The 13,426-nt window shown below is 41.3% G+C and overlaps 1 protein-coding gene across 18 annotated transcripts in view; it reads left to right on the forward strand.

Moving 5' to 3' along the window:
• Positions 1 to 11,482, forward strand: part of RIN2 (Ras and Rab interactor 2) — a 299,965-nt gene extending 288,483 nt beyond the window's left edge. For 6 of the 18 annotated variants that reach the window (XM_082756892.1, XM_082756876.1, XM_082756886.1 and 3 more), the window contains 4 exons: positions 1,437 to 1,742; positions 3,670 to 3,801; positions 5,914 to 6,077; positions 9,045 to 11,482. In XM_082756892.1, the coding sequence (XP_082613018.1) occupies positions 1,437 to 1,742; positions 3,670 to 3,801; positions 5,914 to 6,077; positions 9,045 to 9,356 (914 nt within the window). In that variant the 3' untranslated portion in view covers positions 9,357 to 11,482. The other 12 variants (XM_082756882.1, XM_082756884.1, XM_082756883.1 and 9 more) reach the window with 8 other exon arrangements.
• Positions 11,483 to 13,426: the final 1,944 nt, after the last annotated feature.

A 13,426-nucleotide genomic window follows, 5' to 3' on the forward strand; every position in this document is an offset into this window, starting at 1 on the left:
TGGAAATTTGGGAATTGCATGTCGGATAAACACGGAATAAAGGCTATGGATGGAGCAAAGGCACCATAAGAGGAGTAGGTGTGGAAAAGCGAGGTATGACATGAAAACCCAAAAAGGAAAATGGCTGAACAAGGATAAAATAAATGTCTGAGAGAATAAGGCGAAGAAAACAGAAGTAACTGCTTGTTGGAAATAACAAGTCTTGAGCAGTTGAAATAGTCTGCAATTTCTAAAAGTAAGGAAAAAATTAGGGGAGAGAAGGAACAGATTGCAGTCTATGAGAAACACATAGGAAGAAGCAAAGGATTTAGTCTGAAATTAAAGGACCCTGGAAAGGGCACGAGGTTGATGAAACTTAACAAGTCACCACTAACATCAGGAATGTCCACTGCAAGCTTGTATGTAAACATTTGATGGAACAGTGATGCCTGGCCTCTCCCCTTCCCACTGCTGGTCCCTGTGCTCCCCAGGTATGTCTGCCTACCCTGGGTTTCTGTCCTGCTCCGTTATCAGGGTGTGTTGGGGCAGTGGCCAGGCTGAAGGGTCCGCAGTTCCTTTCATGCTTGTGGGAGTTGCGTATGGTACAAATAATGAATGTAAGCAAATAATTAAAGTGAGCTATGATGCTATAGGGGTACTTAGTGGGAGTGGAAATTAGCTTATAAAGTGAAGCTTTGCAGGGAAAATGTTTAGCAAAGACCTTTTGCTATTGATGTGGTCATAACTTTGAAAGTAGAGTTATGAATGTTAAACTTGAGTAGAACAAGAATTTAAAAATAAAGAGTGTTTACTGTACCACGTGCACACTATTGCTAAACAAAGAACTTCAAAGTTGATGACAAAGCTGTATGTAATCTTGTGTGATGAAACCTGAAACGGGACAAACACAGCTTGGTTTTCATTTATAGTTTAAGACCCATAATCTGTTCAAGTTCATAAAGATCTTAACAAAACTGAGCGAAGTTTTTAGGAGACCTTGAGTTATAGTTTGATGGAAACAATGCAAAAAGGATGAGACTTCTTGCCAAAGCAGACAGAAGTTATGGTTTTGACCGTGTTTTAAGTTTGGAAGTTAGACTAAGCTCCAAAGTAAAATAAAACTCAGACTTCTGGCCAACAAAAGAAAAAAGTGAACTGGAGCCACAACTCTTCTTTGTCAGTCTGTAAACCCCAGTCTGTGGGTTTATTTATCATTGGCTGGTGGTGGTTGGTTTGTTTTGCATTTTACCAGTTTACCAGATTGCCATAAATAAAAATGCAATACAGATTGTGCTCTGCATTCTTGTTTTCATGTCAACAAACATCTGGAAACTCAGCCTGTGTAATAAATTGACCTCAGCATTTTTTTTCCACAGTGTCTCTTTTGGAAATGGTTGTATTAACACTCACTCTGCTCTAGAGGAGAAAATCAGCTGGGCTTGTGTTTCTTGTTGCAGATGTAGTCTTGGAGAAGGCCATGCATAAGTGCATTCTGAAGCCTTTGAAAGGCCACATTGAAGCGATGTTAAAAGAGTTTCATACTGCAGATGGTTCTTGGAAACAGCTAAAGGAAAACCTGCAGCTGGTGCGCCAGAGGAATCCTCAGGAGCTGGGCGTGTTTGTTCCAACACCAGACTTTGTGGATGTTGAAAAGATTAAAGTCAAGTTCGTGACCATGCAGAAAATGTATTCGCCTGAAAAGAAAGTCATGCTGCTGCTGAGAGTTTGCAAATTGATTTACACTGTTATGGAGAATAACTCAGGTATGGTGCTTCTTGTGGTTCACACTCACTGAGCTTCCAAACCTGGAACTGGGGATTGTCTTTTGATGCAGGGAATTAGACCACCTGATTTTGCAGATGTGTCTCTCCTCCTGGATTTCTCATAGCACACCTCCTTGCTATTTTCAGAGGGGTTCTTCCTCTTTCCTTCTTTCCTGGTATCTCTGATGTGTCTGGCAGCAAATCTACAAATACAATGTGAAAACATATTTGCTTCACTGTAGGCTTCTTAAACTGTGAGGCTGTGATGTGAGCCTTGAATTCTCCACTGAGTATAACTGAGTATTTTTCTGGACAGTATAATTAAGGGTACGCTCAGTATTTCAGTATAGTCATTCAGTGGTGTGTATTCAATAAAACAGCTACAAGGGTTCTGTGTTAATAGGTGGTCAAAATTACCCTCTGATCCAATTACCCTCTGACCCTCTGCTCTGGTAGGTCATGAGTTCAGATGGCCAGTGCTGGTGGTACGGGGAGATTTTTTTCCTAAGTAATTATAAACTGTTGCAGATGGTAGGTACTCTGCTTTCTAAGTGAGCACTGAGTCATCGAGTCTGTAGCTGGGTCTGGTGCTGATTAAGGTGCCTGCTTTCTTTTGAGATGAATACTGAAGGCTTGTGGTCATTAAAGACCCACAAGCACTTTTGTGGCTTTTAGGTCCAAGCTCCTGCTCAGCTTATATTCTGTGCAAATACCTGCATTTTAAAATGGATATAGGAATCTTGGCCTGAAGTGCTGTAGACTCATTTTTCTTTGCCTTTACCATATTGAGTAAGGTGTTTCCAACATTCCAACATGTAGAAGAACTATTAAGAGGCTGCTGCTGGTTAATGCCTATACTTGAGGGGCTTAAGGTAGGTGTGGCACATGTTCTTGGGTTGTCTTGTTTTGTCCTGTGAAGCTTGTGAAGATGGCATTGAGTGTCTGCTTCACCATGTGCTCCCATACAGTGAATGGTGTAATATTTGGAGTCTGTGCTTCAGGTGGCATAACTTTAGATCAGCCCTTCAGTCATCTGGAGTTTCACCAAAGATTAAGGTGGCTCCTGCTCTTGTTGGCTTGAAGTGGTCATCACACCAGTTTTGCAGTTAACATAGTTTATCCAGATTCAGGGATTTGTCCCCATATACTAATTTTACTAATTTGTCCCATATGCTAATTTTCTAAACAAAGTTTAAATGTGATAAATGCACAAACAGATGTAGGTAGCCATCTGTGCTTTAGCCATGTGCTACTTTTGCTGATGGTGCTTCAGCAGCCGTTTGGGGATGATTTATGAGGCTTTGCTCACTAGTATTTTTAACTATGATAGGTCAAGAAAAGGAACTCAGTTTTCATGTGAAGTCTAATAGGCTTTTATATTCAGGCCTCTCTCCTGAGATTGAAATTCAAACTGATATTTGTGGCTGCATCTTTCCAGAAAGTAGGTGTCCCCTACATTGAAAAAGAAAATGTCTATTCATCTTCTATTAGCCTGTGATAGAAGTGGAGTGGAAGCCAGTCTGGATTTCAGGATTAGCCTTTTGGGAGTTGACCAGTTGAACTGATTCCAAGGTGAATCCAGTCTTTACATTCCCTCACATGCTTCAAGGCATGCATCACCAGATTTGTGCCCATTGGAAATAAGGGTTCAAGCTAGTGTGAGTCTCCTGTCCATTGAGTGCCAGATCACAGAATCACAGAATCATCTAGCTTGGAAGAGACCTCCAAGATCACCTAGTCCAACCTCTGACCTAACACTAAAGTCCTCAAGATGAGAGATTACATTCTCTTTGCCACATGTTGAGAACAGAAGGCTGTAGAGCAATATAAACTTGTTGGTCAGAAAAGGCAGCAAAACAATACTTTGCTTTCAGACGACAAAACTGGTAAAAATACATTGTCTGTCTCTGTGTTCCTTTCACCCCAGGGAGGTTATATGGAGCTGATGACTTCTTGCCTGTGCTAACATACGTATTAGCCCAGTGTGACATGTTGGAGCTGGATACTGAGATTGAGTACATGATGGAATTGCTGGATCCATCTTTGCTGCATGGAGAAGGTAATGTTCTTATTGATTCTTATTAGAATTAGGCAAAGAACTAGGGAAGGGGGACTTTCTATCACAGTGTAGCTGCTGTTACCTTGTCCATGTAGAAGTACTCTCAAGGGGAGTGCTAAAGCCAGTGGTGCCGATAGCATAACAAGAGAACATCCTAATTCTTTCAATCTTACATTAAGAGTTCATTTGCTTGAGGTGTATAGGCTTCAGTGATCAGGGAAGCTACTGGTGTATACTCCTTTATGAGGGAATATCTTGGGTTTCATGACTTGGCAAGCAAACACAAGCACTGTGCAGATGCCAAATGTGTATGTCCCTATATGTCCCTGTGTTTAGCCTGAAAATATGCTGAGGGCTAATGTCCTATAGGGCTGCAGCATTCAGTTTAGTTGTGATGTATAATGGGGCCTGGCTTTGGTGCTTTGTGGAGAGCTTTTTCTTGGAGAGCTGTGTACCAGGGCAGCACTTTTGAGAACACATCCCCTTTGGTGGTCTTCACTTCTTCCCAATAGTTGTTTCTCACAAAGCATTTTTATGAGCCCTAGGAATACATTTACTAAGGCTACGAAGGTACTCTTGGCCTGTGGCTGAAATACAGTACAGAGAGGGAAATCTCCCTCCTCTCTGTTTTCCTGGTGGTGTTTTGAACAAAAACATATTCTGAAAACCTTGGTAGGTAGGCCCCAGAATCTACTGCTTCATGAAGAAGTTTTAAAAGTTCTTTCAACCAAGCTCAGCTGTGATTTTGTGTGTTCGCGTTTCATGTCCCTGCTACCTTTCAGCTTTGTGGAATTGCTGTATTCTCTTACACGTTGGTATGTATGAAAGAGCCTTGCCAGGATTCCTCCCATTTGGCACTAGTCTGTTCTTTGCCTTTGTGTATACAGCATCCTCTAGTGCATCGTCCAGGAGCCTTTGCGTGGAAAATACTTGAGATGTGAAACTGGAGATGGTGAACACACAGTTACCAAACTATTGAGTCACGGTGTTTTTAATTCAGCAAAAGAAGTCCAGCTGTTGTTTGGCCCTGTCTTCAGCACCAGCTGAACTATGCTGCGCAGAAAAAAAATTGTTTAGTGCTTTGGGGTTTTGCAGTTCAAATGTAATGTGTTGTCCAGTTTGGCTCATAAGTCTTGTATGTGTTTGTGTATAAAATCTGTGGCAAAGTTAAAGACCACGAGAATGCTGTTCTGAAATGTTGAAAATTGCATACAGTATGAGTATAGAGTATGTCTTTGAATCACTCCATCAGTAGACTGTCCTGATTCATAGTTGTACTATACTGTGCAAATAATTTTAAAAAAATAAAATAAAATAAAACAAATGAGAGGCATGTCTTTTGTTTCCAGTGGTTGTTGAGGACTGTTATCTTGTGCTGAGACTGTTTTCCTTTGTGACCTGCAGCTTCTTTTGTATGTCAGCAACTCCATCTTGTCTTTAAATGTATTCTCTAGTCGTGTAATGACAGTGAAGTATGTAAGGAGGACTGCAGACATCACCTCTTGAATTAGATGAACATTATGGGGAATGCTAAAAAGGTGAAAAAAACAGAGTTGTCTTTTTAAAAATGAGCAAATTCTGGGATGTGAGTGTGAGTCTAAATCTGTCGTTATTTCATTGCCACTGAACATAATTGCTTTTGCATTCCTGAACAGTGGTAGACTGACTTCCATTTCATTTAAACAGTTACATTTACTGCATCAATTCTCAAAGCTTGGGAAGGGAGTAAATGTTTGGAAACTGTTTAGGAGAAAACTCTTGTTCCAGCTTTGTAAAAATGTTCAGGAGCAAAGGAGCATCTTACACGAGTCACATAAGTAACCAGCTATCCCCAGTGCTACTGGATCCAGAGTTAGATTATTACTGTACCACTTGATAATATGGAGTGTGATAATATGGACTACTGCATCTCTCTTAACATACCATGTAATAGGTAGCAGGAAAACTAGCTGTTCATAAGCATAAATATTTTGACAGTTGAATACAGCAACTCTAAAATATATAGCAATTGTATATAGAAACTGTGAGAACTAGTGTGAGATCTGTGAAATTAAGAACTAGCGTTGTGGTTGTGACCGCTCTGAGAATTTATTCCCTTGCTGTCCTTCACAGGAGGCTATTACTTGACAAGCGCTTATGGAGCACTTTCACTGATCAAGAATTTTCAGGAAGAGCAAGCTGCCAGACTGCTAAGTTCAGAAGCCAGAGATACTCTTCGGCAATGGCACAAAAGGAGGACAACTAACAGGACAATACCTTCCGTTGATGATTTTCAGGTACAGCCCAGGGCTTAAGAACTAAAACAAATGCAACCAGAAATTGTTTTGTTGAAAATGTCAATTTGAGAGGTTTGTTTCATTATGATTGCCATGGGGGTATGACGTCAGTGAAGTGAAGCAGTGCTGAGAACAGGGGCTGGCAAACTTTCCTCAGTTCTGAAGTCTTTGTACTTTATAACATAATTCAATTATGATATCTGAAGAAAGTGCTAAATATGCACCCTCCCACCCTCCCTTCCATCTAAGTCACTCAGAGTATGGACAAACTGAATCCTATCTTTGATTTAGCTTTTTTTTTTTTTTTTTGGTGTGCTCTACTGCTAAAAAGAACAAATCATGTCTCCGGTGGTATAAATCAGCACAGCTCCCCAGTGACTAATGGTGGCATACAGCAGGTGGCACAGAGGAGAGGTGGGAGAATAGTTTCCTACAGTTTTAAAGTTAATGCAAAGAGTAGTATTCTATAATGTGGATCTTTTCATGTGTGTTTCTTTTTTCCCCACCATTTCTTTCTGCTCTTTTCAGAGTAGGGCATTAACTTCAACTGAAGAATGACAAAAGTCGAGACTGTTTCGTCTTTAAAAAACAGGCCTGCATGACTTTAACATAAAACCATAGGATGCTGGTGACCGGCTGTTCAGATATTTCAGTCCACAAACTGATGTAGGGAAGATGTTGGAGTCAAGAAGGAAGGATTTACTACTCTTTCACTTGTTAATAGTCCACAGCACAAAGTTTTTGGAGAGGTTAATGACAACCTTCAGTTAGTTTTGATGTAGTTAAGAGCTTGAGAAATGAGGGTGTGGCATCAGAAGATCATGAAACTTTCCAATTGAGGCTTCCTCTACTTTATCCACGTCCACCCGAAGGACTGCACAGCAACACTGAACAAGAAAGTTCGGGGTGAAGAAGCAGTCTTGTGCAATTCTCCTCTTAGGAGGACAGACAATTAACAGAAACACCAAACTCTACGATCAGTGCTCAAACCTAGTCCATCTTATTGGGATATATATTATATTGTGCTTACTTGTGTTTAGGTGGAGTCTCAAGCTATTTAAATCTGATGTTCTTTCTTGCAAAAACAGTGCACCATTCATAGGAAAATTCATCCTCTTGTATCTCTGCTGGATGGCATGGAAGATTCTTTTGATAGGATCTTGTTCTGTCTGACCTCTTACTCATCAAATCAACTTTAGCCAAGCTGAAGTGCAGCCGGGTGCCATGGTGGAACTGGGAGGGTGCAGGGGATGGGGGAAGAGCCGGCGCTGAGTGTGTACACTGCTTCTCATTCTGTTGTCCCTTTCAAAAGAGAGTCTCTTCTGCCTGCTTAGAATGCCAGTTTTCCATCTTTTCTCTCAGTGCCCCATAGTCCTTGAAATAAAGCACCTTCCTTGTGACAAACCTGTAACACAAATTCAGCTGTACTAATTTGTCTTGCATCAAACCAACTTGCATCAAACCAACTTGCATCAGCACCTACTGATCTGTGATGGTCTCACAGCCTTGTAGCTTTTGGGCTTCTGAACACCTTCATCCTCTGTCCTTCAAAGGGATGGAAAAGTCAAAAATCCATATATTGATGATGATTAGACAACTTTCTTATACTGCAAAAATAATTTTGATACTTACTATATGACTTATTTGTGCAACCATCAGCTTCCCCTTAAAGCAATTCTGCCTGCCTGAAAGCACATGCATTTAAAAATGCACCTTCTGTGTGTTAATTGTACTAGAAATTAGAACTGTGGTATACTTGACCTTATGTAGGGCTGCTTATATTTTTTACTTCAAGTTAGATAACAAAAATAGACAAGTTTTGCCCAGGTGGGCTCAGTCTCAGTGGTTTAAAAGCTCTTCAGTGTTTCAGTCTACAAGCTATCAAAAAAAAAAAAAAAATCTTTAATAAAGACAGGAATGCTCTTTGGAACTGAGATCATCTTAATTCATTTAGCATACAGACACAGGTACAAGCTCACTCAGTAAACAAATCTTTCTTGATTTTCCCAATCTACTTTTGAGTCTTCAATTCCAGTTAATTCTTTGTTGAAACACACCAAAACAAAGAAAAAGCAACAGCAACAAAAAAAGCATTCAACAGAAGGCTGCTTTGTTCATGTGTCTATTTTTCTTTTCTAGTTGTTGCTTTTCATATTTCTTTACAAATGCTTTTTGTAAGGTAGAACTACATTTCCTCTCAAAGCATATTTAGAATATAACCCTGTTATCAGAACTGTGGGCATATGTTCAATTTCAATAGAGAAAAAAGATCCAGCTTTTGCCTCAAGATTATATAACTTTACTCAAATGTGGCAGAGTAAATGTTGGCATCCCTCTGTCTTATTAAAAAAAAAAAAAAAAGAAAATGCCATCACACAAAATTTGTTGCATCATATTCAGACATGTGACTTGATAGTTACTATAAATTAAGATGAATTACTACCTTTTGCATGCTACAGCATGAGAGCACAAATAGATGTTTATCATGCAGTCAACACCCTTATTTTCTTAAAATAAGCTTTTTTTCTCCTTTCTGACTAACATTGTATGAAGCTTCTGTTTTCTAGTACTGACCTAGCAGTGGCAGCAACAATGTCTCTTGGGCATGCTGCATAAGATGTTTATTTTGCTTTTCAGAATTTTGTTACCGATTAAAGCTTAATGTGAAGTCCTATTGAAACTGCCAGAGCTTTCCATCTGCTCTAAAGGCTGTATCTGTTCACTCCTAGCTGCAGGACTAGAATGCAAATTAAGGAAAAAGAGGGATGTTGACTTCCTGGGTTTTGATTATGCCCACAAGAGATTTGTCAGTTTCACCACCACCATAGCAATTCATGGGGTTGGCAGAATTTACAGGAACCACTGGTGTGTGTTTCATAATTAGATATTTGGTGTTCACTGCTGTCTCTGGAGTTTTCAGAGTTCTTATTTGTTTTATTTTCTGATGTCTGTTTTCTTATTCTACAGAACTACCTTCGAGTTGCATTCCAGGAAGTTAACAGTGGATGTACAGGAAAGACCTTACTAGTAAGGCCATATATCACTACAGAAGATGTATGTCAGCTTTGTGCTGAGAAGTTTAAAGTGGACAATCCAAAAGAATATAGTCTGTTTCTTTTCATTGATGACACCTGGCAGCAACTGACAGAAGATACCTACCCTCAGAAGATTAAGGCTGAGTTGCATAGCCGTCCACAACCCCAGGTCTTTCACTTTGTCTACAAGCGCATTAACAGTGATCCTTATGGTGCCATTTTTCAGAACAACTCTGCTTCTTAAAATCAGTAATCTGCAGTTTAATTTCTGTTGCTTAACTGTTAAAAACATCTTTGTTGGCTGCCTGCCTTAGGATCTAAAACAATCTATGCAGGTTTTAAACCATCCATGCCTAGTAAAACACATGCAGACACATCTAGCGTTGCTTACAAAAACAACAACAACAAAAACACCTGCAAACATATAAACCATGCGTATGACCAGTTGTACAGGATATTCAACCAGCATGTTTGAGTAAACGGCCCACAAAAGCTGAATTTCTTGTACCACAGACTCTCATGAAATGAAACATATTATACTCTGGCCTTCTGCAAGTTTTTGTTGTAGTGAGCCAAAATCTATTTTCTTACACTCATCCTTTAGCCAAATGTCACTTTGATTTTAAATATATGTATGCTAGACAAATACTTCAGTAAACTGTCTGGTGTATGCTCAGTTTCACCAGCATGAGTTAAACAAGACTGTCCGATGCAGGGCATCAATTAACTCATAATTACCTGGATGATTGCATCCTTTTCTAATTTTTTTTTATTACAGAAAAGCTTCCTGTTTTATATATATTTCCTAGAAATTTTATAGCAGTTGCAGGTAAACTGTCAGGGTTGGTTTTTAAAATATTTTTTTAACTATAAAGTATTATATAATTATGCATGTGATTTTAACACTTAATATACAAGAATAAATCTCTTGCTGGTTTTAAAGCATTGCATTAAAAGTCTCTTTGGTTTCTCTTCTTTTCCTGTTACAGGAGAGTTTTTTTATGAAATTTCTGTTATGTATAAGATTGTAACATTGGCACTGGTTATTTCAGTGCCTTTATATGAACTTGAGGTACTGTTTCCTGGTTTATTGTTTATATGCATTGTGTAAGATAGAACTAGGTGATTGGAACAGGAAGTTGAAAGAAAAGGACGTAGGGAAGGGGCAGAGAAAGAATTTAGAGAACCTGTTTTAGGATTAAAACATGTTAGTCTGCTGGTTCAGGCTCCTTGCAGAAAATAAGCAAAGGAGGTTGGTAAGGAACTTATATGTAAACATTATTGTAGATATGTGGAGGGATTTGATGGCATCTATCCCAGATACTATTTGTGTTGGTGGAAGATCAGATGTATTAATAAGGTGAATGAGAATGCTAACCATTTTGTATAGCCTGTCAGCACCATCAAAATGTGCTTTGGACTGAGGAGTGTGTTGTAGCATTTCATGATTCTAAGTTACTCAGTGGGTGATGTGTGAAGTCAGAGTCCTACATATACAAAGATAAAACGGTATTTAATATGTGTATTCTGTACACTTGTGCAAGATAGATGGTGCTGTGCTGTGGGTCAGGTTGACCTCCTTAAGTCAGGTATGGCTGCTCTTTTTAGAGGGATGCAGGGTTTTCTCCAAATGCAGTGTGAGCAGCACAATGTAAGGCAGATGACTGCAGAAGTATGTCATGAGCAATGTGTATTGTACATACAAAGATCTGTAGCATTTTTTAATGTTAGTTTGCCTTGTATTTGAAACCCCTAGTAACTGTTTGTATTGCGTTTTGTAAAAGGTAATTGGTGAGTTTTGCACGTAATACATTGTAATACTGAATATAATTTTGGATGTTGTGTGCTGTGATTTTTTCATTTTGTTTAGGAGTGATTCACACTTCTGGATGTGAATGTTTGTGTATCAGTAGACAATACTGTTTCTATTTTACTTACTCTTTTACTGCTTGGCCTACTTTAAAATCTTTGCAAGGGAAGGATGCAATACGTAAAGATGATGCTACATAAAGTAGTTTGTGGGAAGTTGAATGCATGAAGTAATTTGATTTAAGACCAAAGCAGAAAAATAATTGTGTTGTTAGATAGCAGTGGTTGTACTCTCAAGGCTAGACATCAATTCACTGGTTCTTTTTTTTTTTTTTTTTTTTAATACAGTATTAACTACTATCACAATTTTGTTAACTATTTAAACAGACTAATAATGTGTAGATGAAGTGAACTTGGTGCTTCTTAGATTGAGCCTGTTCAGTCAGCAGGCAAAGTGTGCAGACAGCTTGACTGCTGAACCACTCACTGCAAAGTTAAGTCTGACATTCAGTGCTAAAGAAAATTCTACTATCTCCATATGATGGCAGCTCTCTTAGGGGAAGAAAGGATCGGGGCAGAGGTGGAAAAAAGTTTCTCTGGTTGAGAAACTCAGAATTTCAGGCATGAAACTAAGAAAAGAGTGTAAAAAGGGAAACACGTGCCCAAACCACCTCAGGATGATTCCACTAATCTTAAGCGATTGTCTTTTGAAAAGTAGAACGCTTTCTTCCCTTTGCTGTGCAAATTCTCACTTCTCATAATGCCAGGAAACAGATGATACCAAAACTTGGAAAGGAATTTGGACTTGTAAAAACAAGTTATTCCATCTCTTCTCAGAGTTAGATAATAGATATTCTAAAATAGTGAGAAACAAGAAAAAGCTTTTAAATGGGGTTGTCACTCAGTGCTGCTTCTTGTCTGTCACAGAGAAGTAATAAAAAAAGGCAAAGGAAATAAAGCTGGAGGTAATAAATCCCTAAATCTTGCTAGAAAGAGGCTTAACATACAAGCAGAGGTTATGTGAGGGTATGAGTTGTGAATTCACAAAAAGTATATATTGAAAAATGACAACATGCCATCTGCAGTAGATTAAGCCAAATCTCTTGTTTCTCTGTGCTGTTTTTCTTGTCTGTAATCCTAAAAGCAGTCACCTTCCAGACAGTCTGCCTTCCATGCCAGTTGTTGCAGTATCACAAGGCAGGTTGGGGGGAGCAGACTATTTCTGCTGTGCCAGGAACACAAGTGCACAAAGCCTGTGGTGGGTAAAGTGCTGGGTGTTAGCACAGAAATTATTGGGCTGTGCTGTGCTGAGGGCTATTCTACGACATGCCTGGGTAAGGGAAAACATCCCCCAGGACTGTTTCCACGGAGAAGACAAGGCTCTGGAGGTTGCTGGAGAGCTGCTGCCAGCTGAAGCTGCCGCCACAGTGGTCATGGCAGGGGGCAAGGTGCAGGGGCCCCAGCTGCCGACCCCCCCGAGTGCTCTGGGGCTGTGCAAGCACGGCTTCAGCAGGAGCCCACTGAGCCCTCAGGCTTCTGGAGCGCAGCCAGCAGGAGGCCGCTCCACCCTTTCAGCAGCCAGGCCCTGCTGCCAGCAGCTGCCCATGAGTAAGCCTTGGGGTGAGGCGCAGCTCAGCCAACGGAAGGGGGAAGCCAGGGAGACGGCGAGGGACAAGCGCCTGGGTCCGGGGCTCACAGCTAGACCCAGGATGGGAGCTCCGGGGTCAAGGGTCTGGGGTTCAAGTTTCAGGTCCGGGGTTTGAGTCCGCAGTTTTGGGTCTGGGTTTTGGGTTCAGGGTTAGTTGCGTGGTAAGCTCTGGGCTCAGGGCCAGGGCTTCTGGTCACCTCCCGGTCTGGGGCCCTGGGTCAAGTCTGGGTCCAGGGCTGAGGGGCTGGGGCCTGGGGCTGGAGCTTGGGGTTAGGGCTCAGGGTCGAGGGTCGGGGTTCAGGATCCAGCCTTAAGGGTCCGGGGTCGGGGCTTGGGGTTTTCAATTTGGTTCCACAGTCTGTTCCAGGGGTCAAGAGTCGGGGTCAGCTCCAGGGTTCAGGGGCTCAGTCATCTCCGGTCTCAGGGCTTGGGGTCATCTCCGGGGTCCAGGGCTTGGATCTGGGGCTTGGGGTTAACTCCAGAGGGGGGGGGCGCTGGAGTCAAGGGTCAAGTGTCTGGAGTCAGCCTCTGGGTTTGGGACTCAGGGTCAAAGGCTCGGGGTCAAGTCCGGGTCCAGGGCTCATGCCTGGGTTTGGGTCCAGAGCTCGGGCCCATGTCTGGGTATGGGTATCGGGCCCAGTTCCGGGTATGGAGGTCAGGATTGGGTCCCAGGTCTGGGGCTCAGATACATGTCTGGGTCTCGGGGTCAGGGGCTCTGGGATCAAGGGTCCGGGGTTGAGAGTCTGGGATTGAGGGTCTGGGTTTGGGGCTCAGGTTTGTGGCTCAGGCTTAGCTCTGGGTCTGAGGTTGGGGGTTTGGGTCCATTACAAGGGTCAGGGATTGGAGTCAGCTCTGGG

The sequence above is a fragment of the Aythya marila genome, assembly GCF_965140915.1.
Source record: "Aythya marila genome assembly, chromosome: 3".
In the NCBI taxonomy this organism is placed as follows: Eukaryota; Metazoa; Chordata; class Aves; order Anseriformes; family Anatidae; genus Aythya; species Aythya marila.